The 26,973-nt window shown below is 59.8% G+C and overlaps 2 protein-coding genes across 4 annotated transcripts; both read right to left on the reverse strand.

The window, feature by feature from the left end:
* Positions 1–1,533: 1,533 nt before the first annotated feature.
* HR (HR lysine demethylase and nuclear receptor corepressor) lies at positions 1,534–17,358 on the reverse strand. Of its 2 annotated transcripts, none has more exons than XM_055082504.1 (19): positions 16,093–16,213; positions 15,313–15,963; positions 13,785–14,574; positions 12,418–12,568; positions 12,116–12,339; positions 10,645–10,812; positions 9,648–9,737; positions 9,354–9,469; positions 8,417–8,498; positions 7,860–8,023; positions 7,507–7,743; positions 7,143–7,308; positions 6,874–6,943; positions 6,566–6,696; positions 6,325–6,444; positions 6,111–6,226; positions 4,064–4,228; positions 3,529–3,657; positions 1,534–3,391 (listed from the first exon to the last, which is right to left on the reverse strand). In XM_055082504.1, the coding sequence occupies exons 2-19, from the start codon at positions 15,922–15,924 to the stop codon at positions 3,329–3,331; spliced, it is 3,594 nt and encodes a 1,197-aa protein (XP_054938479.1). In that variant the 5' UTR covers positions 15,925–15,963; positions 16,093–16,213; the 3' UTR covers positions 1,534–3,328. The 2 variants fall into 2 exon arrangements, with proteins under 2 accessions (XP_054938479.1, XP_007126354.1); XM_007126292.4 differs by lacking the exon at positions 16,093–16,213 and adding an exon at positions 17,238–17,358 and having other exon boundaries at positions 1,535–3,391; positions 10,645–10,809.
* Positions 17,359–17,415: 57 nt separating this feature from the next.
* On the reverse strand, positions 17,416–20,724 carry HRURF (HR upstream open reading frame). Of its 2 annotated transcripts, none has more exons than XM_055082505.1 (2): positions 20,600–20,724; positions 17,416–17,867 (listed from the first exon to the last, which is right to left on the reverse strand). In XM_055082505.1, exon 2 carries the CDS (start codon positions 17,518–17,520, stop codon positions 17,416–17,418), a length of 105 nt encoding a protein of 34 aa, XP_054938480.1. In that variant the 5' UTR covers positions 17,521–17,867; positions 20,600–20,724. The 2 variants fall into 2 exon arrangements, with proteins under 2 accessions (XP_054938480.1, XP_054938481.1); XM_055082506.1 differs by lacking the exon at positions 20,600–20,724 and adding an exon at positions 20,043–20,130.
* Positions 20,725–26,973: the final 6,249 nt, after the last annotated feature.

The following is a 26,973-nucleotide window of genomic DNA, read 5'->3' on the forward strand; positions in this document are numbered from 1 at the left end:
TGTGAACAGGAAGGCAGTACAGACAACCCGGGAAACAGGTCGGGCAGGCAGGGTGGGGCAAGGGTGTCTGTGAGGCTAAAGTCATTTAGGGAGCAGCAGCCCTGGCCCTGGACAAAGCAGGAAGGGTGAGGAGGACAGTAGCCCAGAGTACAGGGAGGAGGAGGTCTGGCTTCAGCCTGTGCCCTGCCACTAGCTTGCTGGGTGACCTTGCGGAAGCCACATCTACCCTCTAGGCCATCTGTAAGGTGGATGGGTGGATCCTAAAACAGAAAACTGGTCTGTTGTTTAGCTAATGGTAGTGTTAATAACAATTTCTTACGTTTCGATCACTGTGCCACAGCTCTGTAAGATGTCACGGATGAAGGGTAACCGGGAACTCTCTGTAGTATCTTTGTGACTCAACTGGAAACCTCAAATCATTTCAAAATTAAAAGTCTAAAAAAAAAAAAATAGGACTTCCCTAGCGATCCAGTGATTAAGACCCGGTGCTCTCACTGGCTAGGGCCCGGATTCAATCCCTGGTCAGGGAACTAAGATCCTGCAAGCCATGTGGCACGGCCAAAAATAAAAAAGTCTAAAAAATGTACTTGATAAGAAAAAAATAAGGCAGTGTTGGATATACACACGCTGAGGTCACTTCCAGCTCTGAGGCCGTGCCTCTGTGATATCTGGGCCGGTGCACGGGGCTGGCCCAGGTGGACGGTGGGATACAGGGCGAAGCAGAGGCCCAAAGTGCAGGGCTGGACTGAGGGGTGGCCTGCAGAACCCCCTTGAGGAAGAGGGCCACCAAGTGCCCCAAGCTGTCTCAGGGTCAGTCCCCACCTGGACTGGTTTCATTCCCAGGTCGAGTTCTGAAACATTTGGTCCACCTGCTGTTTGCTAGGAGCCAGACCCAATATGCCTTCAAGGGTGCTATGACCTGCAATGAAAGGGGAGGCCTCAAAGAGGTCTGGAGGGGAGAGAGGGCCTGTCCCGGGCCATCGCCATCTTCCCACAGGAAGGACCCCGTGTTTGGGGTTCTGGGGTGACCTCAGGACACGGCTATACAATGTGAAGTGTAGGTAAGGATGGGTCACTCCGTGCCACTTGGAACGTGATCAGCTCTGAAGTGCATGTACCGGAAGGAGGAGGACAGAGGGGACAGCAAGCCCATCTGCAAAATCCATTAAACACGAAGACTGTAATGTAAATGAGGCAGCTTAAGTCAGGAAACTTGGTTCAAGTCCCAATTCTGCCACTAAAATTGCTGTGTGACCTTAACCCCGGCCTGCCTGTTTCCTCTTCTGTAAAATGGAAATAAGGAATATCGACCCCAAAGTTGTGATAAGGGATTCAATGAGATCCCTGGCACAGAAAGTGCAGTAGTTCCTTAATTTTTTCTTTTTGCTTTTTTTCCTATCCCGTGGAAAAAATGAAAATAACCTAGCTTTGCAAACAATGAAGAAACCTAACTTTTTAAAAAATGAGAGATGATTATGGAAATCACTGCCAAGCCACTTAAGGGAATATATGCAGCCATTTAAAATAAAGGTTAGATAGCAACCCAGGAAATGATCACAATACATTTTTACAGAAGGAAACCCAGCATGGCTTCCCTGGTGGCGCAGTGGTTAAGAATCCGCCTGCCAGTGCAGGAGACATGGGTTCGAGCCCTGTTCTGGGAAGATCCCACATACCGCGGAGCAACTAAGCCCGTGCTCCACAACTACTGAAGCTCGTGCGCCTAGAGCCCACGCTCCGCAACAAGAGAAGCCACCGCGATGAAAAGCCCGCACACCGCAACAAAGAGTAGCCCCCGCTCTCCGCAACTAGAGAAAGCCCACGTGCAGCAACCAAGACCCAACACAGCCAAAAATAAATAAATAAAATAAAGAAATTTTTTTTAAAAAGGAAACCCAGTACAAAGCACCCCAATCCAACCATGTGTAAAACAGATCCCTGGAGAAAAGACTAAAAGAAATACACCAAAAGACTAATAGGGGTTGGATTGGAGGTGAGTGGAGGTGGGTCTACAGGTTTCTTTTTCTTATTTTCTAAATGTTCTTAAAGTATATTAAATTATAATAAAAATAATTTATTTCATAAAAAAAATTCCCTGAACCACTGCAGGAACAACTGTAACATGAGTTGGAGGATGTTGTGGTGAGATGTACAAGGGCAGGGGAGTGGGTGGAGCCACACCAGAGGGTCCCGGGGGGGAGGGAGGGGCTGTCAGCTGTCTCAGGCAACCGGCCAGTGGGCATGGGGCTGGCCATGGGCACCGAGGGCAGAAGGCTGGGCAGGGGCTCTCCCGGGCCAGACTCCCGGAGCTCCAGGTCAGGTCAGACAGGAGAGATGGGGTAGCCTGGAGTTCGTGGGGAGAGTGAGGGTTCCAGAATCTCTGGTGCCACACAGGGAGATGGCCTTGCTGCTGTGGCCCAGACCTCTGCCTTGCCCGCTGTCGCTGTCAGGAGTATCCTCAAGGGCAGCCCCCTTGGACGGCTCCACCTGCTCCTATGTGGGAGGAAGGGACCCTGCCCCCCACCCTAAGAAGAACAGGCAGGGGTATTTGAGGTCCCCGTCACCACAGCCTCAGCCCCCTCCCACCCTGCTCCATTTCCATGTGGCCCCTCCCTCCCCAGTCCATGTGGCCTGCAGGAGCAGGGCCAACCACACTGCAGCATTCACAAAACAACAGCCTTTAATGGAAATCAAGAAGGAAGGAGGCGAGAGGAGGGTGCAGGGATGGGGCCTCGCCCGTAGCCACCCCTCCAGCCAAGCCTGGGTAGTGGCCTGATGCTGCCCCCTCCCCACACTTCACAGCTCTCTGGCAAGAGGGCAGGATGTCGGTGGCCCTTGTCCAGCACGCCTGCAGTGCAAAAGGCCTCCCGGGAGCCCGGGAGGATGTGGGTGGTAAAAGCAGAGCTCGGGCACAGGTGAGACAGCAGGAGATGAAGCAGCAGCAGCAGGTGTTGCTTAAGCCAGAATGATTTCCGAGGTCCCCCAAGGAAGGGCTCTTCGTCTCCTGGGTTGGCGGGCAGGGGTTGGAGGGAGACGGTCACACCCCCAGTGAGACCATGGTACCCTCTGGTACCATGGAGGGGAGCTCGGGGCGGAGCAAGTGCCAGCCTGCAAAGGGCAGGTGCGAGCTTCAGTGGCACTGTGGTTGTCGGCCTTAGGGCCCAGGTCAGGGGCAGGGAACGGGGTGCCCTGCTTGTGTCCAGAGTGCTGCTTGCGGGATTGAGCGGAAGTCCCCAAGTTCCCCGGTGCCATTCTCTGCTGAAGCTGTGCCTGGGCTGAGCACTGGTCTGCCTGCCCCCAACCCCTACCCCAGACACCCGGGATCCCCCTATTTAGCCTCTTGCAATGTTCCCACAGCCAACTTCACTGCTTGGAACACAGCCCAGTCCATCTAGGAGAAAAGGAGAGGACAAGGAGTTTACAGTCACGCCCCGGGCTCTCCCTGCCGAGAACACCCTCCCTGGGCGCAGCTGTGCTGTGGGGGGAATTGGGCAGCACACCCAGGCCCCCGGCCAGCGTCACACTCACCTGGGCATAAAGCAGGCGGCAGTCAGCGGGCAGGCTGGGCCCCTGGTGGCAGAGCTGAGCAGAGAGGGCAGAGGTCTCGGGGGACAGGAAGTGCTGAGTGACACTCACTGTGCTGACCAGCCCCTGCACCTGTGGCAGGGAGGGGGCGGGCAGGAGGCTCAGTGGGGACCCAGGATGACGCACCCTGCCCCACTGGTTCCTGAAGTCAGCTTCCCCAAATGACCCCCACCCAGCCCTCAGAGAGCAGAGGCCCTGGATCTAGCCCTAGCCACACCCAAAGGGCGTGGCCAAAACCCGGCCAAGGGGATGCCAGACACGGCACAAACAGAGCGGACACCCAAGGACAAAAAGCCCGGTTGGCTTGATGACTTCAAGACCACTAGGCTTCTCCTCTTCCCTGCGGTGGAGGCGTGACTTCCCGCCCTGCCTAGCTCCACAGGGGAACTGATTGGGACGAGGGTAGAACAGGCTGGGGAATGCTTCCGATACTCTGAGCTCTCTGCAGGGCCCCTGCCTGCACGCGCCAGGGAAGCACCTGGTGGGGAGCCCCCGCGGGCACCAGCACAGCCTCTCCGGGGGCCTGCAGCAGAGTCCAGCAGCTCACACCCCACTCCTCCCGCAGGCGCCGCCGCAGCCCTGCGTCCAGGTAGCAGCTGCCGGGGGTGCCGGGCTCCAAGTTTCCCGCCCCGGCCGGGCACACCTCAAAGAAAAGGAGGAATGAGCAAGGCGGGAGGCTAGGGCGGGGCTGCAGGAAGATGGGGCATGGGTTGCCCTAAGGCCAGAGGCACAGGAAAGAGCTGCAGGTGTCAAGTCTTGAAGGGCAGGGGAAGGACATAGGGGTGGGAGAGAAAGGAGCAGGATGGTGAAGGGCTGGGGTCGCTCAGGTTGGCAGAATAGAGGTTTGGCTGGAAGCAGCTGAGAGGAAAGGATTAAGGGCTCTGAGGCTGGGGGTCTAAATCCCCGCTTTTTCCAGGGCTAGATGCCTTGAGTAGCCTCTAGAGTGGCCCTGGCCCTGGGCCCTCTGCTCCCTCCTTCAAAGGTACCCCTTTCTCCAAAACCCAGGAAGACGTCCTGCATAACCTCAACTCATAAACTGTCACCACCAGGAGCTCTTAATTGTGGAGTCCTGTGAAGATCCTGAACTGTGTGCTAAACTGTAGCTGAGCAGGTAGCTGTATGTCCCTGAGGAGACAATCCAAAGCATTCGTCAGATTCTTCTAAGATCCCAGATCCAGAAAAGGCACAGCCACACGGAAGTTCTGACTCCCCAGTGGATGGACCGACCGGCTTGCCTGTCCAGGCTGAGGCCTCTGAAGCAGGCACAGCTTTGGGGGCCTTCACCAGCCCAACCAGAGAGGGGAGCTCCTTGGGTAGATGGGAACACGTGGAGGCCAGGGCCCGAGGAGCACCCGCAGAGGTGAGCCCAGCATCGTGCTTCAGCTGCCCACCAGCTCCAACCAGCCCTTCAGCTAGAACTTCAGCAGTTACTCCTGGGCTTAGGGCTCAGGCCTCCGAGACCAGGCCATGGGAAGAGGGGAGGATGGTGAGTCAGGTTGGACCCTAGGGTAACCCCAAGCAGGTGCCAAGGAAGTCCAACCTGGAACTAGAGCAGTGTTTCCCAGGCCACCCAGTGAGAACATGCCCCTCAGACCTTCCCGGTGAATTATGGGGTCTGGCTATGCGGGACGGCCCACAGCCGGCCACACCCAGATCAGACAAGGCAATCTATGTATGAAGGCGTACTGCTGTCTGCTCCCCTCTGCGTGTTCTAGCACCTGCGTGAGTCCATCCGTGTGTGTGTGCATCTCCGGTGGGCAGGAAGGTGGCAGTGGACGGCCACGTTGACACCTGCACGTCCGTGTGTGTGCACGTGCCTGAGCAGGGGTGACACTTGGTGGGCGTCCTTTCCCCAGGACTGTCAGGGCTCAGCTGGACTTTGGAACCACGGGGCCTCGCCCACCTCCTGCTCACCCCCTCCTCTTCTCCTTCGCTGCCCCCTCTCCTGGCCCCGTGTCTCTCTCCACCTACCACGCTGCCCCCCCCTTAGCCCTTCCTTGCTTAGCACCTCAAAGGGCACCTCCTCATAAGGTGCAGATTTCTGAGAGGGGAGCAGTGGGACGGATTCTCAGGTGAGCTTCCTGTTGCCCCTCGGCCAGCCCCACCTGGAGCCTGCAGCGGGGAGGCTGCCTGCCCCCAGGGGGAGCACAGTGTAGCGACCCGGGCTGGGAACAGCCACTAGCTCGGGTCCCAGCTTTACCACTCAGCCTCAGTGTTCTCACCTGCAAAATGGGAAAGCAGCAGTACCTACCGCACGGGGTGGTCGCGGCAATTAACAGAGATAGTGTACCCAAGGCCCTGAGCACAGGGCCCAGCCTGTGGCAGCTCTTGCTTCATTTCATCACCAGGTCCCCCACTTTCTGTGCGCCCCACCGCACACCTCTCGGGAGGGCCCAGTCTGCCTTCTCTGCACCAGTGGAGTCCAGCTCACCTGAGGCAAGGGAGCGAGCACACAGGGCACACACACAGAGGGGGAGCTTCTGGGGCTGGAAGGGGAAGGGGAGAGCTCCCGGCTCCCTCCTCACCATCTGGAGAAAGCGGCGGATGCGCTGGGCGTCCTGTGCCCGGAACACGTGCCACACGGCGCTGACCTGGCTGCCCGGAGACCAGAGGCCCTCCCCGTCCAGGGCTGAGAGGAAATCTGGGGGAGAAAGACGGCTCAGGAGGGCCCAGGGCCAGCAGAGACAGCACCTCGCATCTGCAGCTTGCGCCGACCCTTGCTTCCGGCCAAGGACGCACCTTTCTGTGTCCGGTGCCAGGCAGGCAGTGGGGCTTCAGCGCGTACCAGGACACTGACCAGGTCGGTCACCTCCACACAGAGGTTCTTGGTCCCCAGGTGCCCACACTGTGGGCTCACACCTGTATGGAGGTAGAGAAAGGACACTTGGGAATGGGCCCCAGGACCTCGGCACCGACGCACGTGTTCTCGGAGATGACAGGAAGTGGGTAGGGACTGGGCAGGAATGGAGGGCACACTCACCATAGGCCGCCCACAGCTGGGGCTCCAGTGGACGCAGGACAGAGCCCCAAGGGAGGTAGGAGGCCAGGTTGAGTTTCCCACGGCGGGCACAGTACTCCGGGAGCGGCAGGCTGGCAGCCAGGCTCTCTACCCTGTGTGTGTGTGGGGGGGGGTGTCAAGCCCAGCAGGCTCAATCCAGGCACCGGACACCCCGTCAAAGCCCCCAAAGCTAGAGTAAGTTCCCGAGGCAGGCACAGAGCACTGAACATCACAGGGCCAAGGAGGAGAGGCAGGGAGGCCCGGCCAGCCAGCCCTATGGCACCACACACCTGCTGGTGTCCTCGTCCCCCAGAGCTCTGTGCAACAGGAAGACCGAGCCCTCATCTGACTTTGGGCGAACTAGGGGAAGAGACAGAAAGGCCATTGGCCCAGGGAGGAACCTCCTTGGCCCAGAGGCCCTGCTCCCATGGCAGCAACAGAGTCCAGTTTCTGCACTGGGCTCTGCTTCCAGCTGCCCCCAGGGTCACTCTGGGACTTCGATGCCCCCCCAGCATCATAGGGGCTCCCAGCTCCTCTACCCCACATCAGGGATACTCACTCTCAGGCTGGGAGAATCCCTCCCAGAACGTTGTGCTGCCAAGGCTTGCGGGCTGGGGAGGTCTGAGGGGGGTCAGTTCCTGCACCTGGCCTCCAAGCGCCCCTAGAGCTTCTGTCCCCCACAGGTGGCCTTGCAATGTCCCCTGAATCCCTGACACCAACACGGGCTGTAGTGGGGAAAGAAAGGGGGACACGGGGAGAATGGATGGGGTACCCAACATGGTCAGGCCAGGGCATGTTGTAGGGGCACCAGAACGGCGTGGGGACAGGCCCTGTTGTCCCCTCCGAGTGACGGACCAGGTCTGCCTGGGCCTCGGAATCAAGGCTCTGAGGGTAGGTGAGGCTGTGAGAGCTGGGAGCCTCACCTGGCCCTGCCTCCAGTGCTCCTGGAAGAGGTGGAAGCCTCGCGGAGGCCTGGGCTCCTGCAGCCACAGCAAAGCCCCAGGGGGAGGCAGCCGGGGCCGCACCGGTGAGAGGGGCAGGCCCAGGCCTTTGCACAGGCCCGGCCCGGCCCGCAGCCCCGGCCCCAGGGCTCTCTCCTGAATCTTCCGTTCCACTACCTGCGCGATGATGCTGTCCAGGATGTTGGTGATGCGGTCGTCCTGCGGGGAGGGAGGGGCGGAGAGGCAGCCGTGCTCAGGACCCGCCTGACCCTGCAGGGAAGGCCAGTCCAGTTTCGGCCCCAGGCTCCCAGCCCTCCCTTCGTGCCCTCGCTCACGCTGGGCAGGGCTGGAGTGACAGGGGCGAAGGCCATGTGTATCCGTTCGTGCCCCAAGCAGAGTTTGACAGCAGTGGAGGCCAGTAGTTCACAGAGAGAGGGACAAGGCAGGGGCCCTTGGCCAGCACGGTCCTCTGCCGGTGTCTCTCTGGAGTCTGGGGTCTCTGTTAGGAAGGAGAGCGGTGAGGGCCTTCACCTTTCTCTAGAGGCTCCATTGCCCATGTGCTCTTCCGTCCTCTCCCGGTGGAGTCTGCTCCGTCCTCACTGGCACTGCCTATCTCAACTCTGGTCTGGATGCACTTGCCTCCCACCAGCTTTCCTGCCAGCGTGTCTAGGACCTCTCCAAAGGAGGGGCTCAGAACAGGGGTCTGGCTGGAGAGGGGTCAGGAGGCTTGTCCTAGATTTTATTTAGATTTATTTTCTTTGGAATGACTTGAGAAGAGAGATGGTGACGGGGGGTCTGGGGGACTGGCCAAAACCATTCCAATCTCTCCTGGGGTTCCAGCCTGGCTCAGCCTCCCCCGCACAGTCTGAGCAAGGCACAGGGGGCTGCTCACCCTCTTTAATGTCCTTGGTCCTGTTGGTATCCCTGTTGCAGGAAGGTTGTGGAGTTGGGGGAGTTTTCTCCGTCGGCTCCTTCTGTTAAACCCAGCCGCCACCGCCCCCCCCCCATCCAACCAGAGATTTAAAAATGGCAAATGCATCTCATTCCAATTCAACCCACAAGTATTAACAGCGGACTCAATGTTAAGTCCTAAAATCGTGTTTACAAGGAGCGAAATGTCATACGATACAACGTCAGGCGGAAAAAAGTTGCCCATGGACTTATGCATACGGCACGATCTAAAGTATACTCAAAAGAGGCTGGAATAAATATATAGGCAAATGACTGGAAAGAAATATGTCAAAATGGTAACGGTGGTATTGTAAGCCACTGCTGTTTTCTTCCTTATTCTTGTCTGTATTTTCCAAATTTTCCACAGTGGGAATGTGTACGGTGCCTGGCACACAAAAGGTATTTGATAAACCCTCTCTTGAATAAATGACTTTTATAATAACAACATGAACTTCATAAAAACTTTGTGAACACACACACCTGCTCTGTGTCAGGTGCGGGGCATACTGAGAAGGTGGGCCGACACTCCGCCTGTAGGAGCCGGAGCCTGGGGAGTGGAAAGACGGGACCCCAGCAGGTCTAGCAAGATGCTGGATCGAGCACAAAGAGGGTGGGACCTCCAGGCAGACAGAGAGTGAGGACTGCTGCTGAGTGGGGCGGGGGGGCAGGGGGAGGTGGGGCAGAGGCTAGAGCTCACTCCATGGATCCTCATCCCCAGGGGAAGAAGAGAAGCAGCCTGATTTCACCCAGCTTCCATGTCCCTCTTCATTCCCCTCAAAAGAAAAGGACCAAACCCTGCCAAAGTCAGGAGTTTGCAGACACACCACCTAATCCTGGGGCGCACCAGCCAGTGCCCTGTCCCGTGCCCTGCTTCTTACCTGCTGGCCCCCATCCCCAGGGGTCCACACCCGGGCATCAGCTTGGCAGGGGCAGTGCCCCCGGATGTCAAACTTGACCCAGACCTGGTGCATTGCAGTGCTCAATTCTGCCAAAGCTGTGAGGGGGAGAGGGGAGATGGAATTTGCCAGTGACTGCAGACAGAGGGCCGCTTCCATGCTGCTTGGCCTCATCAACCAGGAGAGCGTGGGATCGGGCTGAGGGACATCCAAACAGGAAGCTGGTCTCCTCCAGGACCTGCCCTCGGTTCGCCCCACCCCTCCAAGAGGGCTCACCCTGGCTGGAGACAAACTGGGTGAGCATCAGGGAACAGGCACTGTGCCCAGCCTCCTGGGTACACTTCTCCATGGACTGTTCCTGACAGCCTGTTGGGGGTAGGAAAGGAGAAGCTGCAGGTCAGGAAATCAAGATAAACCCAGGTTAAGGTCAGGGAAGAAGAGCAAGAGCATGGTATCTAAATCGGGGGCCTTGAGAATCTACAAAACATGGGCTTTCTGGGAAACCTGAGTTCCCTAGTGACATAGGATCCTTTGCTTGCAGAACGCAGAGCCGTTAATATGCTGAATGCGTTGCAAGATGCAAGACGATCATGTAGAATATGGTGTTCCGAAAGGTTTCTGACCCTGGAACTCTTTTTGGCCGTGTCTACTGGAACACTGGGAAATTTCAAGTGTTGAGGTGGCGGAATTGAGCCAAGGGAGAGAAAGCTGAGAACCATGAAGAGAGCAGTACTTGGAATCAGAAGACCTGCCTTTAAATCCTGGGCCCAACGCTTACGAGCTGTGTGACCTTGCACAAGTCACTTAACCTCTCTGAGTTTTTCTCATCTGGAAAACGGAGGCAATAATACCTACTTCACAGTGTTGTAAGGTTTAAAAAGGTGCAAGCTGAACAAAGTGAGAGATGGAGAGTAGGCGCTCGACTTCCTTTAAGGATATGGGCATGGCCCTCTGATCTGGGGAGAGGAAGAGGTCTGCTCTAAAGGGCATTGAGCAATGGTAGCTGAGGCTGCGGAAGGAGACTTTCTCAGGGAGCCAGAGCCAAGAAATGAACAGTCACTTCTGTGATTACTTGAGCCACAAATCCCCCGTCGGGGGGATTACATTTTTCTTTTTGCCACGTCACGTGGCATGCGGGATCTTAGTTCCCCAACCAGGTATCGAACCCGTGCCCCCTGCAGTGGAAGTGCAGTCTTAACCACTGGACCGCCAGGGAAGACCCTGGCCGTGAACTCTAGAGCAACCCTTCCGAAGCCCCCAGCTCCTTTCCTACCTTCTTTCTCCCTGGTCCTCCAAGCGCCCGCCATGCGACCACAGGCCACGCACAGCCGGTGGCTGCAGGAGGGGCATCGCCAGTGGGTGTTGAAGAGTCCATGGTGGCAGCGGCTACAGCAACGTGGAATGCCTGGGTTGTCCTCTGTCCCGGCTGGTCCCTGGCCTGCTGACCACAGGAGAGAACAGGGTCAGAGGGGCCTCAAGTCAGTGGCCCCTTTGAGGAGCTCATGTGGGAGGCCTCCAGGAAGGGATGGACACACAGGAGCGGCCTCCACTGAGGGGCTGCCCCAGAAGGGAGACGGGCTCCCTTACAGTCACCCTTGGTTACTCAACAGCCCCTGTAAAGAACCTACTCGCCCCACCGTCCGTCTGCAGCCCACCCTCCCAGGCCAGTGCAGGCTGCACCTCCCCGGCGCCTGCCCCAGGGCTCCCTGAGCCACAGGACTCCCAAAACAGTCCTTTATCCCCCCAGCCCACAACACAGTGGTGTTTCCACAGGGGATTCCTCTGTATCTCAGAAGAGGAAAACTTGGGAGGCTGCTCCTTCCCTCACCCAGAGTTTCAGACCAAGCCCTTGTTGGTAGGTGGGAAGTTGCCAGTGGGCACACGTTCATATACTCATTGACACACACTCGTCCGATCCAGGGCTGGGTGCTGGGGGTTCAGGGCTGGTCAGGACCTGGCACTTGCACTCCCAGCACTCCCATCACAAGGGGGGAGATGGGCCCATAAACGTGGTAATGCTCGTGGCATCATGGGGTGGGTGCTAGAGTATGAGTGGGATGGAAGGAGGAGGGTGGGGACAGCTGCACAAACGGCCCTGAGCGATGAGTAACTTTTCATTCTCCAGGTAGCAATGGAAGGGAAGTGCGTTCCAGACAGAGGGAACAAAGGGGGCCGAGGCCCGAGGGGGCAGACAAGCTCAGGTGAGCCAAGAGGGCCCGGCAGACCGTGATGCGGTGTGGAGTGTCTTGTCATTCCCCGTGGAAGGGATGCAGGAGGGAGAGCCTGGAGCCAGAGCGATTAGCTGGTTGCCTCGAGCTCCTCCCATCTCTATCTTCGGCCCCAATCCTACCAGCCTCCCAGGGCCCAACAGCCCGCCATCCCGGAAGCCTTCCTTCCCTTGCAAAGCTGCAGGGAGCTCCGTCCGACCCCCGCCTCCCTCCCGGTGCTCTTGCAGACACTTGGCATTCAGTCTCATTTCCCCAGAAAGCCCAAAGCTCTTAGAGGGTTGGGCCAGACCAGGTTTTACACCTTCCCAACATCCCCCCATCCAGGCCAGAAACTGGAATACAAGTTGACTCAGAGCCTGAGCTGGGAATAAGGGCGCGGTGGGGCAGGAGCTCTCCAGCGTTGGCAGCTGGTTGGTAGGCAGTGCTGGGGGAGGGAGGTCCCAGGCTCCCTGTGAAAGCACTGACCACAGGACCGGGCTGTCCCGGGGTCCTGAATGCCTGGTGGGGCCTGCTCACCTTCCAGCTGGGCCCAGGCCAAGACCTCCCGCTCCCTGCGCAGCACGCGGCACAGTCGGTCTCCCAGAGCACTTAGCAGGTGCTTGGCGAGGCCCATGCTGAGCCCGGCCTCCTCTGGGCCGGACCCTCCTCCCTCGGAGCTGGCTGCCGGGGGGCCAGACCCTCCTCCCTCGGAGCTGGCTGCCGGGTCTTCCTCCTGCCGCCGCTTCCCTCCCAGAGGCAATCTGGAGGTAGGGCAGAGGAAGGTGAGCAGGGAGCCCCACTGGGAGGAGGCTGGGGGCAGCCAGGGGTGACAGGCTCACCTGGGCACTGGCTGGGAGTGGCAGGCCGGCCCTCCCGCCTCACCAGCTGCCTGGGTACAGCTCTGGCACTGAGTCATGCCTGCCGGGGGAGCCGCGCAAGGTGTATCCTGCAGCCCCGGGTCCTGGAGGCTGGCCCTGATGTCTCGGGGTCCTGAGGAGACAATGTTTCTGGTCAGGAGGCTGGGCTTCCTGGGCTTCTGTGAACCCCAGGCCCTGCCTTAGCACCCAGCCCGTCCCCACACAGAGCCAGCGCTGCCCCTAGGCCCGGGCCTATGAGGCCTGATTCGGAACGAGGGAACCAGGCAGCCGGAAACTTCAAAAAGGCTGAGCCCTAACATGGACTGACGGGCCAAGTTTGGGGCAGCTGGGGCGCAGGATCCAGTCGGTGTAGACTTGGGTTAGCTCTGCCTCAGCCTCAGTGATACCGCTGGCTGTGTGACAGTGTGAAGAGACAACGCCGACGTGGACGGAGGGCGATGGAAGGTGAGAAGGCCGGAGAGTTTCAACACAGGCCACAGGTGCAGTAACCCAAGAAGTCGGAGGGGCCTACAGCTTCCCAGCCCAGGCAGAGGCCTGGAAGAGCACAGACAGACCCATGCCAGGTGCAGGGGTGCAAGACCAGCGAAAGAGTCCTGATCCAGGCCCAGCAGTCTGGGAGGCCAAGAAACCGAGATGACCCCGAAGAACCGAGGCTGGGGCCGGCAGTGCCAGAACCCTCCGTGAAGGGCAGAGCTTGACAGAGGGGTCCAAGATGTGCCCAAGTCCTAACACTGGCAGAGTCCAAACTGAGTTTCCATGATCCAGCTGGCCCAGAGAGTAGTTGTTTGTTCCTGAGGCAGGACAAGGGGTCCTTCAGGAGATGTAATCCCCCCGACGGGGGATTTGTGGCACAAGTAATCACAAAAGCGTTCATTGAGTGCTTGCTAAGTGCCGTTTACGTGAATGATATTGTTTAATCTTTGCAGCACTGTTTACGGGGTAGGTGCTGTCTTTATCCCCATTTTATAGATGGAGAAACTGATGCCCAGAGAGGTGAAGTAACCAGCCCAAGGTCACATAGCACCAATCGGCAAAGTCAGGAGCCAGGTATTCTGACTCCGGAGTCCACACTCTGAATCCTGTCATTACACTGTCACCAAAACGCCATGGCTCGGGAGTAGGCACACGAAAATAGGAGCCACATGCTGGACGGGTCTGGCCTGTACATGCTAAGGACTCCCAGAGAGCTACGCCATCCAGGTGGGCAGTTGGACAGCTGGGTGTGACCCACTCATAAAGGACTTCTGATCCCACCTCTCTGCAAAGCCCCAGTGCCGGCTGCACCCTCCCGAGTAGGGCCCCCTGCAGGCCCTCCCCTGTCCCCTTACCTCTGTGGTCATCACGCTGTTCTGCCTCTGCCTTGTTCCCAAACGATGAGTCCAGCAGCTCCTGCCAACCTCTGGCCCCCTGCCCCACACTGCCCGGGAAAGGGCCGGACGGGCGCTTGGCGGCTGGGCTGCTCACTGCTCCCTGGACCTCGGGGCTGCTTGCCCTCTTGAGGGCCCGCAGCTGGGCCGCTGGGCTTTCCTCCTCCCCAGAGCAGCTGTCTGGGCACCCAAACTGTTCGGAGTGTCGCGTGAGCCATGTCTTCTTCAGCTTGGTGTGATGGCTGGGCGCGCAGGCCCTGGGACCAGGGGCCTTGTTTGCTTCCTCGCTGGATTCCCTCGGACCGCTGGTGCCCCCCTCCAGGTCCTCCTGGCACTTCCCACAAGGGCCAAGACCTCCATCTCTAGCTGGTGGGTGAGGGGAGCAACGGCCCACCTGGGTGGTAGGAGGCCCAAGAGACGGGCACCTTGATGTGGCTGACGTCCCCAGCTGGTACCCAAGGCTCCCGCCTCCCGGTACAGCCCAGACATTGCCAAGAGTATGAACCAGGCCTGGGGAACAAGTGGGCCACGGGGTCGGGGGAACAGTGTCTGGATGCCCCAGGGCAAGGGGGCAAAGATTCTGACGCCTGCCTACTCCTGTCTCTCCAACTCTCTGGCGGAGTGAAGGGCGTTCCACCTCCCCAGTTCTCTGGAGACGCCCACCAGGCGCTGAGCCCAACAACCCAGGGTCCACAGTTGCCAGCGGCTCCTTTGCCAGCCTGAGAATGCTTGGATCCTTGCGGTAAAAACCCTAAAGAGAGGAGAAGGGATTAAGCTCGTGCTGACTTTGCTTCCCAGTGTTTAAAAGGATGAGCAGAACCGACAACAAGCAGGTGTGAGCCTGTGTGCCTTTCAGGGTTGTGAAAATACTGAAGAACATACTGGTTAATAGGCACCGGTCCCCTAACTGCCTCCGCCACAGCCCTGGCTACCCCAGATCCTTCCCCAGGATTTCTCAGGCCTCCCCATAATCCAGGAACTAAAGGCTTAATGCCTGGCACAGTCAAAGGTCCTCCAGGATCTATTCAGGTTGTGTGATGCCCTGTACCTCACTGGATCTAAAATATTTTACATCTCATCCCTGAGGTGACCCTGGGGGTCACTTGTGGGGGAGGTGCCAGAGGTGCAGGCCATGGGGCCACCTGCCCATCCCACTCCCAGATACAGGGCCTTGTCTGCCCCTCCCCCCAGGACAAGACCACACATTCTGAGGCCCCAGTTCCCAGGCTCTTGTTCTGGGTGGACAAGGCATGGGTCAGTTCCTGAAATGGCCCAAAGGCAGATGAGGCCTAATGAAATGGGTTTGCTCAGAAGAGGAATTGCTTGGGGTTGACTATGTCTGAGCTGACAGGCTCCTCCTCTGCCTGGGTACCACCTTATCTTTTCATCAAAATGGAAGGGCAGAGTGGTTTGGCCCCAGCAGGGTTGCTCAGGGGCCACTGAGCCCCGCTGCATGAGCCCCAGGTACCCTCTCTGCTCCAACACTCACCTTGCTGCCTAAGCTGAAGGCAGAGGGCACTTTGGGCTGGACTCCGGAGTACTCCCAGGGGTTTGGGGTCGGGGGCCAGTCACATGGACGCTCTGGGGGCAGGCTGGACACTAGGTAGGGAGGCAGGCAGCTGGGCACCCAGAAGGGAGCTTGCTCAAGGATCTTGGTCTCCAGAAGAAAGGGGCAGTGCAAGGGTCGGAAGGCCACAGGGTCACTCTTGGGAGGGCCACCATCATGCTCAGGAATCAGTGGGCCGTAGTAAGGCAGGCACGCTGACCCACAGAATGCCAGCGGATGGGTAAGCATCGCCTCCTTCCAGCGTAGCGCCTCCTTGCTGCCTGACCAGCTAGCCTTCCTCTCCCCATTCCGGGGACCTTTGCCCTCCACCAATGGGAGGGTGTCCTTGGGGCTCTGGGGGAAGCCAGGGGGGAGCCAGGAGCCTGGGGTACTCAGGACACCCCTCCAGAAAGGAGCAGGCTCTCCCAGGCACAGTGCTGCCGGGCTCAGTCCATCCTGTGGTGGGGTATCCGGCTCTGGGCCCACGATGCCATCCTCAGGGGCTGTCTTCTCCCAGGCTGGGCTGTCCTTCAGGAAGCGGGGCGTACTCTCCATCACTCTCCTGCCCTCATGGGGCTCTCCCAGAGGGGGTCCCTGGAGCATAACCACCAAGGCATGAGTTGCTTAGGCACATGCCTCAAGCACCCTACCGCCTGGTACAGAGTGGGCACCGCCCTGGCAGCACCAAGGCACCCCAAACCAGTAAGACAAGTGCCAACCTACAGCTGGGCTCCACGTTGCCTGCCACCTGAGACTCGAAGGACCCGCCTGAGTGGGATGTTCCAGTGTGGGAGGTCATCCCTTCCCCTGAATGCCTGGAACTTGACAGCCCACCTGGGCCAGAGCCCCTCGGTACAGACTGCCGATTCTAGGATGACAAGTCCTGGCCTCGTCGAGCCTGGAACTGGTCATGAGCCATGGGGAAGGACAGAGGGCAAGAACGCAAAAGATGAGCTCCGTGGAAGGCACTGCACTGGGAGACTAGAAGGTTGGATCCTGGCCCTGATCCAGTCACCTGCTGTGTGACCTTGGGCAAGTCACATCACTCCTCTGGTGCCCTTGTGTAAAACAGGGCTGGGAAATGGGCAGTCTCAGAAGCCTCTTCCCTGCGCTGCAGTCTGTGGTTCTGGGGGTGCTGCTTCCCCACCCCCAGCCCTCAGCCCCACCGAGGCTTGTTTGGGTGGGAAGTGCAGACAGGGCAGGCTGGAGTCACCGGGGAGAGCAGGGCTGCTGGCTGGAATCTCTCCCTACACCTGGGCAGCCCCGAGTCTGCCTCTTCCAGGTGCTGTACAGTTTCTTGGCTTCTGAGGCAGAGCCCAGGACAACTGCTGGGGGCTGGGATCTCCAACACTGCCCCCAAGGGAAGGAGTGAGCCGGCACAGGGGAGGGGAGTTAGAGGCCTCAGCCGGGATGGGTCAAGATGCCCCAGTCCAGCCGGCAGTACTAGGGCGGCCGGTGGACGCTGGTAACTGCAGCCTGGCCGAGGGGAGGGAAGGAGGCGGGGAAAGCGGGCTGGGGCCCAGAGAGAGGCAAAGGAGGGAAAATTGAACGTGCGTGCAAAGGACCAGGATGACAGGTGGCACCAGAGCCGCGGCGCTCTCCCAGCAAGGCCACGTCGGCCCACTGGGGGAAGCCCCAGGAAGGAGGGGAGGGAGCCCAGGGAGCCGTGACACAGGGCGCTCGGGTTTTCTGGGGCCACCGCTCCGACGCGATCCAGCCCCGTCGGGCATCCTAACTTTCAGAGGTGTGGCCAAGCCCAGAGGAGCAAGGGGAGCTCATTCCCTGCGTGCGGCGCGGGCTCGGCTCAGAAATGCCCTGCTATGGGCGACCCCAGAAGGCGCGCGCCCGGCGCCCGTCTCGGCCCTTACCTGGGCTTCACGCGCCGGGCGCGGCACGGGCGGCGGCGGTCTTTGTGGCCGACGCCGGGCGCCCTCTCCCCATGGGCTGGCTCCGGGGCCTCCCGGCCGGCGGGCAAAGACTCGTTCGTTCTCCCGCTCTCTGCTCAGCGCGCTGGCTCTCTCTTTCCCCCGGGGCGGCGGGGGCGCTCTAGGGCCGCAGGTTGGAGGGGTCGGGCTCCGGGATCTGCAGGATGCGGCACACGGCGCGGATCGGCCGCACCAGCTTCTGGGCCAAGGCCGTGGGTTGCGCCATGGGACGCCGAGACTCCGTGCTGCGCTGCGGGGAGGGCCGGGCCGGGGCTAGGGAGCGGGTGCCCCCGGAGGGAGAGAGGGAGCCGGGCCGGGGGGAACGCGCGCCCCGGGTCGGAGATGGCGGAGTGGGGGGAAAGGCCGAAGGGCCGGGGGAGGGGGTCGTGCCTGGAAGGGAGGCCGATCCCGTGACCCGGGAGAGAGGCACCAGCTACGGCGCAGCACGGCACGGCGCGGCGCGGCTAATGGAGGGAGTGCCCAGCGGAGAGCCCAGCAGGACCTCTGATCGCCATCGCCAGACGCGCAACTGAGAGTGTGGAAGCTGCTCCGCCGGTTTCCTCCTCCAGCACCCTGCGGGGAAACAGGAGCCCGAGATTCGGCGGCCCCGCCTGGGCCTGCCCCCTCCCGGGCCCCGGGGGCTTCCGCCAACGCCCCGGCGATGCCACCGGCTGCGCACGGGGAGAATGAGCCCTTTGTTCCCCCTCCCCCCTGCGGCACCCGGGCGCCTGCCGAGAGAGGCTCCCCCGGGGCAGCGTGCCAGATTCCCAGCCGCCCCACCCTCCCGTGGGCCCGGCCCCGGAGCCTGGCAGGCGGACAGCACCCCCACTATAGGTGCCAAGCCCGGGAACTGGAGCAAAGGGCGGGAGGGGCCGGACCAGGCGACGATGGGGCGGGGTGCCCCCAGGGGTGCCAGGGCAGGGCTGCTGGGAGGGGTCAGTGCCAGAGCTGGCAGGGGCAGTCGAGTTCTCACGGGTCAGCGATGGGCGCTCTGACCCACGCCAGCCACCCCGTGCTTGCTGGACCACTGGCTCCTGATCCTCTCCAGCTCTGGCACGTGGGCACACTCGCTGGCCCAGGTCTGCCCCGCCCGGTCCTCATCTGGCCAAGCTGCTCTTCACCGTTCCGGACGCAAGCCCCCTCCCAGGGCACAGTGTCCTGCCTTAGCAGTTCTAGAAGGGTCTAGGTTCTAGTCTGTTCCTGGTCTAAGGGCCCCAGTTTCACCAATTGTCCAGAGAGGAAGTGGGACCAGATGCGCTCTGCCACCTGCTCCAGCCCCGTGTTCTGGGGGTCTGCGCCGTCCTGTGCTCCTAGCGTTTCCAGACCCAGCACTGGAGAGGAGCCCATGGGATTGGCTCCTGGGAGGGAGCAGAGAGGAGGAGAGGAAATGGGAAAGCAGGGCACCCTCCACCCGAGGAAGCATCCTGGCCCTTCTGCGAGGGTGGTTCCAGAGCACAGACACAAACAGACAGATTCAAACACACACAGACAGATTCAGACACACACAGAAACCCACACGCCCAACGGGCTCTTCCCTTCCCCTCAGGCACCCATGTCCCACCCCGCGACTTCCCTGCCTCCCTGTGGAAGCCATCCTTGGCCTGCCTTCACCCAGGCTGGGACAGAGAGCACCACCCTCCCACCCCCATTCCATCGAAGGGATGAGTTCTTGGATGCCTCTAGCCTTGTCCCAGGTCACACTACCATCCCTGGAGCAGGAAGCCATGAGGACCTGGAGGGAGCCTTCCTCCCAAGAGACTGGAGGGGAGGCCGGGATCCTTTCACCAGTTGAGGAGAAGAGGAGGGGTCCTGAGGAGAGGAGGCCTGAAGGGGTCGGCACCAGGCAAGACTTAGGTCGTGTTGGCATAGATTCTCCTGGCCCCTTCGCCTTCCCCCAGAGGCCGGTTCTGTGGCAGGGCAGGCTGGTAGGTGTTGTTTACGTGACTGAGTTATTAACACTCCCTTCCTCCCCCAGCTCCCCTGAGGGGTGGCCTGGACCTGAGTGTGCCAGGTGAAGTGATCCTGGAGGGTCTAACCCAGACTGCAGTCCGGCCCCAAGCCCCAAGCCCCAGCCTCCCGCTCCCAGGCTGGCTCCAGGATGTGGATGGAGGGCTGGGGTGTGCCTGTAGTCCCCCATCTGTGTCCTCTGGCAGCCAAAACTTGGGGGAGATTCCAGGGGGAGATTCCTGCGGCTTGAGGCCTAGAAGAGGCTGGGTAGGGCAGGGTGGGAGCCAGGCCCCGAGGGGATGGGGACAGCCCCGGGGAAGTGGGACAGACACCTCCCCCCACCCCCTTTGCCAAGTCTCCTTTGTCAGATCACTGTCTCTGGGCTAGACCAGGACTCTCAGGACAGGCTCCTAAAACGCCCAGGGGGTCGTGGGGGGGATTGGGGTGGCGGGGGAAGGAACCCCTTTCCGCCCTCGCCCAATTCCCCTTCCTGCTCCACAGCCCATGCCACAGGCCCACAGAGCCCTTACAGCCGGCTGTTCTGTGCCTGAGGACAGAGCAGATCTGAGGAGCCACACAAAGACACAAACAGAAGGAAAGCCACGCAACGTGTGGACACAATGCCGGATCCGTGGACAGAGGCGAGCTGACCAGCACCCCCAGACACGCGTGGGTCCGCTCCGGCCCCGTAACGACCCCTCAAGAGCACTGACACACACACACTGATACACATGTTCCCACTGACACGCGCAGCAGCACTCATGAGCCAGCTGCCCTCACGCTGTCCCCAGAGCCCCTTACCTGGGCAAGCACAAGTGCCCTTCGGGCGGAGCAGCCCCCTGCCCAGGGGAGGGCAGCAGGCGGGGGCGGGGAAAGGAGCCCCGGAGAGTCGGGCCAAGCTGCCACTAATCCGGGCAGGGAGAGGGGGGGCACCCACACGTCAGAGCGGGGACTGCCGGGTGGAGGGCATCTGAGGACATCCCCTCCCACACACGCGGCCGTCTGGGCACCTAGCCCTACTTCCCCAGCCCCTCCATCCTTCAGACAGCTGAGGCTGGCCTCCCCCCACCCCACCCCACCCCCACCCTTGTGGCAACGCCTGGGGCGGGGGCATGGGGGAGGGGGGAATACCGGGGAGTATTCTCCCAGGACCTGGGGAGAGGGGCAGAGGCAGGGAAGTGTGGACATGCTTCTGGAGCCAGGAGGAAGCTCTGCGGCAGATGCCCCCTCCCCTCTCACCCACCCACCCACATCTCTGACCTAGTTCCTCTTCTCAGTCTGCACCTCACAAATGCCCCTTCTCCTTCCGCCCAACCTTCCCTCCCCTGCAATCCAGCCACCCTGGTAGAGAAAGCTACCTCGTTCCGCCCCGGGGCTCGGGACCTTCCGCCTGGTAACCCAGCTCTGGCGCCCGGGATTTCCTAAGCAGCGGGTCTCATCCTCCTGCCGGGGCTTCTGCACCTCCCCAGCTATAGGCATCCCAGTCCCTGATGCTGGGCGGGGGCCAAGGGGGCGAGCGCCGGAGTGCTCACCTTCTCAACCCCTTAAAGGGTGGGGCAGTGCCAGCCACGACGCCCCAACTCAGCCTGGGCCAGGGCCGTGTTGAAACAAGAGGCTAACCACGCTGCTGCTGCCGCCCAGAGTGGCAGCGAAAAATGCAGCAGTGGGGCTAGTGCACCTGGAGGCCAGAGGTAGGGAAGGGGGACCGGGACCTGGAGGGGCCGAAGAGGTAGGGAGAGAGAGGAGCCACCAGAAAGGTCCAAGGGACAGCTGGGCTGTGCGGAGGAGGGAGAAGGGAGGGCTGGGAATGAAGGGCCACCTGCCCCTGGGAACTTGGAGGCAATGGGGGCATCCCTCAGAAGCAGGCAAGATGGATGGGGAGGACAGAGTGAGGGCAAATCGGGCAGGGCTGGTACCTGGGCCAAGCAGAGGTGCTTGTGCTTCCAAGGGGACTGGCCTAGGCCCTTCATCTCCCTACCAGTGCCCGGCGTGATGCTGCCTGGGAAGGCAGTGGGCACACTGGTGGGTAATAGAAGGTGGGGGGCCGTGGGTAGGCCAGAACAAGGTCTAACCTTCCCCTAGGGGCCGGGCCAGAGAGGGCATGGGCTGGGCCAGTAACCCCATGCAGAGGGAGATGGTGCTGGGCAGATGTGTCAGTGATTCTCGGAGGCAGAGGGCAGGCTCTGAGGGAAGGCCAGCCCGCACCCAATGCCCCAGTCTCGGGATCACATGTGCTTGTCTAGGACTTGGAATTCTCCTTGCCCCTTCCTTTCTGGCCGCAGGATGTCTTGGAATCCAAACAACTGCAGCAGACATTCGCCAAACGTGTTACAGAGACCTGGGCATTTTCAAGGCTCTGTGGTGGGCACCAAGGAGATGCAGGGTCCAAAGATGAATGTCCAAGGTCGTCCCCGGCCTCGAGGAGCTATTGCTCACTTGGTCCATGTTCTTTTACCAGCTAACATTCCCTGAAGCACCTTAGGTGTCAGGCCCTGGGCTGGGTACTGCAGGTAACGATTGGAGTCGGGCATGTTAACAAATGTTAACAAGGTGCTTCCAGTCCAAGCCTGGAAAAATCAGGGGAGCATCACAGAGGGGGTGATGTTTAGCTCAGAAATGAGAGACTAAGTACTTCACCACATACTACAATATTTCACTTGGTCTAAACCACCATTTGCTCTGGGCCAGGATACAAAAGTAAGACGCAGACCTATTCATTATGAAGTCACAATGTAGCGGGGCGGGGTGGGGGAAGTACGATGTGCTCAAGGCAAAAATAGAAGTCCATGCAAGAACAGAGACAGCGTGGTCTAGATGGGCAATCAACCCCAAGGGGGCAAAGGGAAGGTTACAGAGGGCTTCCTGGAGGAGGTGATGTCTGAGTGGGGTTCAGAGGGCAAATAGGAATAGGACAGAATGTTGGGGGGACAGGAGAAGAGCATGGAGACATGAGAGAGTCCAGACTGACGAGGTGGGGAGCAAGAAGCAATTGGGGTCTCGGGGAGTCTGGTTGGTCAGGGAGCGGAGGGGGCGATGGGCACATGAGCACAGCCCACGGCATCGTACGCCCAGGACAGGGCGAGTGGGCCAGAGGTCAGGAGCCTCAGGATCCTCAGGAGGGGTTGGAGTCAGGGGAGGGTTCTTGGAGAAAGCAGATCAAGAAGGAAGGCCGTGACGGCCTGGATGGAAGAGTACTGGGAGCACAGGGGATGCATACAGTGCAGCAAAGGCCTGGAGGCCAATGTCGGAATGAAAGTGATGCGTTCTGCAGACAGAAATAGGAGCAGCTAGCCAGGCTAGCCAGGCGGCTGGGCCTAAGATAGCCATCAGGGACCATCTCTACTTCAGCCCCGGGGCCCAAGTGACCCTGCCTGTCACTGTAAGGCCCCATCCAAGGAATGAGGGCTGGTGAAGCCCCAGCTCCCAAGAAAACTCCCTCACCAGCCGGCACCTTCAGGCCTCCCCCAGCTGCTCCCCGCTTTGAGTTTTTATTTCATTTTGTCCATTTATCACACACTCCTCTGTTTTTCTCTCTCGGTTCAGGGGTGTGGATCCTGCCATTCCACCCCCAACCTAGGTGACTTCTGGGCAGAATTGCATCAGGAGACGGGGCCCTGACCCACAGGCAGCACAATCATGGACAAGTTACTTCACCTCTCCAAGTCTCAGTTCTTCCATCTGTAACATGGCTATAACCCCGACCTGACAGGCTTGACAAGAGGATTTAAGGAAATCATCTCTTTAAAATGCCCAACACAAGGTCAGACAACCAATGTTTCTTTTTGTTTTTTTTATAAATTTATTTATTTATTTATTTTTGCCTGCGTTGGGTCTTTGTTGCTGCGCGCGGGCTTTCTCTAGTTGCGACGAGCAGGGGCTACTCTTCGTTGCGGTGCGCACGCTTCTCATTGCAGTGGCTTCTCTTGTTGTGGAGCACGGTCTCTAGGTGCGCCGGCTTCAGTAGTTGTGGCACGTGGGCTCAGTAGTTGTGGCACGTGGGCTCAGTAGTTGTGGCTCACGGGCTCTAGAGCGCAGGTTCAGTAGCTGTGACGCATGGGCTTAGTTGCTCCACGGCATGTGGGATCTTCCTGGACCAGGGCGCAAACCTGTGTCCCCTACATTGGCAGGCAGATTCTTAACCACGGCGCCACCAGGGAAGTCCCCACAATCAGTGTTTGATAACTGCTAGTTTCCTTCTCCTTGCCTCCCAGGCAAGAAACTTTCTCATTTACTCTAGTTCTGCACAGTGGTTAAGTACACTGACTCTGGAGCCAGACTGCCTGGTTTCCAAGCCCAACTCTGCCACTTACTAGCTGTGTGACCTCAGGCAAATTACTTGCCCTCTCGGTGCCTGTTTTCCCATTTGTGAAATGGACGTTATAATAGTATGTACCTCATGAGATTGTTGTGAGGATTAAATTAATATATGTCGGGGGTTCAGAGCAGCCCCTGCTGGGCCAGCCACATTCTAGGTGCTAGCTCTCACTTGACTTTGCATCCCCAGTTTCTCGAAACATGCCTGGTACCTGGGAGATGCTCAATAAAGATTTTTGAAGGAATAAATGAAGAGCTAAATCAACCCCATGATGCAAGGGAACACCAGGATAGGAAGTCATTGAACACCAATCCGTGAGGAGCTAAGCCACCCAGCAGATTAAGTACTTCCCCCAAATAAACTCGGATAATCCCCATACCCAGAGCTGATCCACACTCCTCAGGTCACTCCGGGTGACCACCCCATTTCCCCCCTTCCTACGCGACACTCTCACCCATCTCTTGACTTAATCGAAAGCGGGAAAGGAGAGGAGGCATGTGGGAGGGAGAGGGGAGCAGCCCGGGGACAGTACAGTAAGCCCAGCATCCAGGGGCAGGAGAGGCCAGGGCTGGGCACTGGCTGCCCCAGGGATTAGAGTAGGGGATGGAGTGGAGCCAGCAAACAGCCTGGGTCTCAGAACAGAGGAGATTCGTGGATGGGACTGGCTGAGGACCAATGACCACGAGCAGCAGGGAGGGCGTTTGGAGGCCGGGCCAGAGTTCTGCATCATCCCTCCAGCCAGCTAGCTGACAGGCCCCAGCAGGGCAAGGCTCTCCCCAGTCTCCAAGCCCCGCCCTCCTTGACCTGGAAGCTGGGGGCAGCCCAGCCCCTGGAGCTGCTGCCCTCTCACGGCCACTCCGCAGAGGTGCAAAGCTCCTGTCAACCTGAGTGTTTACGAACTCGATGCACCGGGAGCTGCCTAGAGGCCTGGCAGGCCCTCGGAGGAAATCGGCCTCCCCAGCCCTCATCTTCCGCACAGCTTCAGCTAATCCCCATGAGATTATCGTGCTGCCTGAGGTCCCTCCACACCTTCGCTCCCACTGGTTTCTACAAGGCCTGATCCCATCCCCTCCGGATTGCATTCTTAGACTCTGGACTGCCCCCCCGCCCCCCCGCACTCTCCCATCCGTGTTCTCAGAGGTCCCCAAGAGCTTTCCATAATAGTACTTGCTGCATCACAACAATTTGTCGACGGCTATCTGCCCCAGAACACTGGGCCCCTCTGGCAGTCTGTCTGGCCTTTCAGCACTAGGCCCAGACTGGCCTGGGGCAGGCTGTTTAATAACACGTGCTGTGAGGACTGGGGCTACAAACCAGAAGAGACAGAGCACTTTTACGCATTTATTTATCAAAACTTCCACAAACCTGGCCTCATGCACCAACACAAACCATACAACCAGGACACACACATGGCCTTGGAGAAGGCTGTGAAGTACTTTGAAGGACAGGAAGGAACGAACACAGCTGGGTGGGCTTTGGGTTTCGTTTTTCAGGGGTCTGGGGAGGGCTCTGGTTCCATACCTGGGTAGGTAGAGGGGCGAGGAAGACAATAAATAGAACCCTGAGCCCAGCCTGCTTTGGTACATCATGGGTGCAGCCCCACACATGGCCCGTAACCGACAGCAAGAGTCAGGAGGGCAGCACCCAGGCAGCTGGTGTAAGCAGGCCCGATGTGCAGCCAGAGGTCCCCTCCAAACAGTCCCAGTGCCCTGCAGGGCACGAGGTAAGACCGGGCCAGGCTCCGTAGACCCTAGCTGTCCATGTCTGAAGGCGTGGTCTTTTTCCTTGTCCGAACCTTCAGGGAGCGCGAGGTGCCCTGTGGGGAGAGAGAGCAGGCACACCGTGAGAGATCTGGGCTGAGGCGGCCACCAGGGCAGCTCACTTCCCTTGTGCCTTCTTCACCACCGACCTCCCGCACCAGCGGCTTCCTCTTGACCACGCGCAGACTCTGGGTGCGGCCCAGAGGCTTCTCTCGGGGCCGCGCTGATGGCTGGGGGACCACTTCTGTGTCTGACCAACACTCATCCTCGGTGTCACTGTCCTGCAGGCCTCCTGCCCGGTACCCTGTTGTGGAGGTGAAGGAGGCCGGGAGGCAAAGCTGGGCACGGACACAGTCTGAAGGCCTGGGGCCAATACCGGGGAGTATTCTCCCAGGACCTGGGGAGAGGGGCAGAGGCAGGGAAGTGTGGACATGCTTCTGGAGCCAGGAGGAAGCTCTGCGGCAGATGCCCCCTCCCCTCTCACCCACCCACCCACATCTCTGACCTAGTTCCTCTTCTCAGTCTGCACCTCACAAATGCCCCTTCTCCTTCCGCCCAACCTTCCCTCCCCTGCAATCCAGCCACCCTGGTAGAGAAAGCTACCTCGTTCCGCCCCGGGGCTCGGGACCTTCCGCCTGGTAACCCAGCTCTGGCGCCCGGGATTTCCTAAGCAGCGGGTCTCATCCTCCTGCCGGGGCTTCTGCACCTCCCCAGCTATAGGCATCCCAGTCCCTGATGCTGGGCGGGGGCCAAGGGGGCGAGCGCCGGAGTGCTCACCTTCTCAACCCCTTAAAGGGTGGGGCAGTGCCAGCCACGACGCCCCAACTCAGCCTGGGCCAGGGCCGTGTTGAAACAAGAGGCTAACCACGCTGCTGCTGCCGCCCAGAGTGGCAGCGAAAAATGCAGCAGTGGGGCTAGTGCACCTGGAGGCCAGAGGTAGGGAAGGGGGACCGGGACCTGGAGGGGCCGAAGAGGTAGGGAGAGAGAGGAGCCACCAGAAAGGTCCAAGGGACAGCTGGGCTGTGCGGAGGAGGGAGAAGGGAGGGCTGGGAATGAAGGGCCACCTGCCCCTGGGAACTTGGAGGCAATGGGGGCATCCCTCAGAAGCAGGCAAGATGGATGGGGAGGACAGAGTGAGGGCAAATCGGGCAGGGCTGGTACCTGGGCCAAGCAGAGGTGCTTGTGCTTCCAAGGGGACTGGCCTAGGCCCTTCATCTCCCTACCAGTGCCCGGCGTGATGCTGCCTGGGAAGGCAGTGGGCACACTGGTGGGTAATAGAAGGTGGGGGGCCGTGGGTAGGCCAGAACAAGGTCTAACCTTCCCCTAGGGGCCGGGCCAGAGAGGGCATGGGCTGGGCCAGTAACCCCATGCAGAGGGAGATGGTGCTGGGCAGATGTGTCAGTGATTCTCGGAGGCAGAGGGCAGGCTCTGAGGGAAGGCCAGCCCGCACCCAATGCCCCAGTCTCGGGATCACATGTGCTTGTCTAGGACTTGGAATTCTCCTTGCCCCTTCCTTTCTGGCCGCAGGATGTCTTGGAATCCAAACAACTGCAGCAGACATTCGCCAAACGTGTTACAGAGACCTGGGCATTTTCAAGGCTCTGTGGTGGGCACCAAGGAGATGCAGGGTCCAAAGATGAATGTCCAAGGTCGTCCC

This window comes from Physeter macrocephalus, unplaced genomic scaffold (assembly GCF_002837175.3).
Source record: "Physeter macrocephalus isolate SW-GA unplaced genomic scaffold, ASM283717v5 random_151, whole genome shotgun sequence".
Classification (NCBI taxonomy): Eukaryota; Metazoa; Chordata; class Mammalia; order Artiodactyla; family Physeteridae; genus Physeter; species Physeter macrocephalus.

Bases quoted from the DNA above. Each gene is read 5' to 3' on its own strand.
- HR (XM_055082504.1), bottom strand. From the start codon at position 15,924: ATGGAGAGTACGCCCCGCTTCCTGAAGGACAGCCCAGCCTGGGAGAAG. The intron at 14,575-15,312 runs GTGAGTGTTGGA...TCCTCTCTTTAG, and splicing joins CCTTCAGCTTAGGCAGCAAG to GGTTTTTACCGCAAGGATCC. The intron at 7,744-7,859 runs GTGAGCGAGGGC...CCCTCCCCGCAG, and splicing joins TCACTCCAGCCCTGCCCAGC to GACGACCGCATCACCAACAT.
- HRURF (XM_055082505.1), bottom strand. From the start codon at position 17,520: ATGGCGCAACCCACGGCCTTGGCCCAGAAGCTGGTGCGGCCGATCCGC.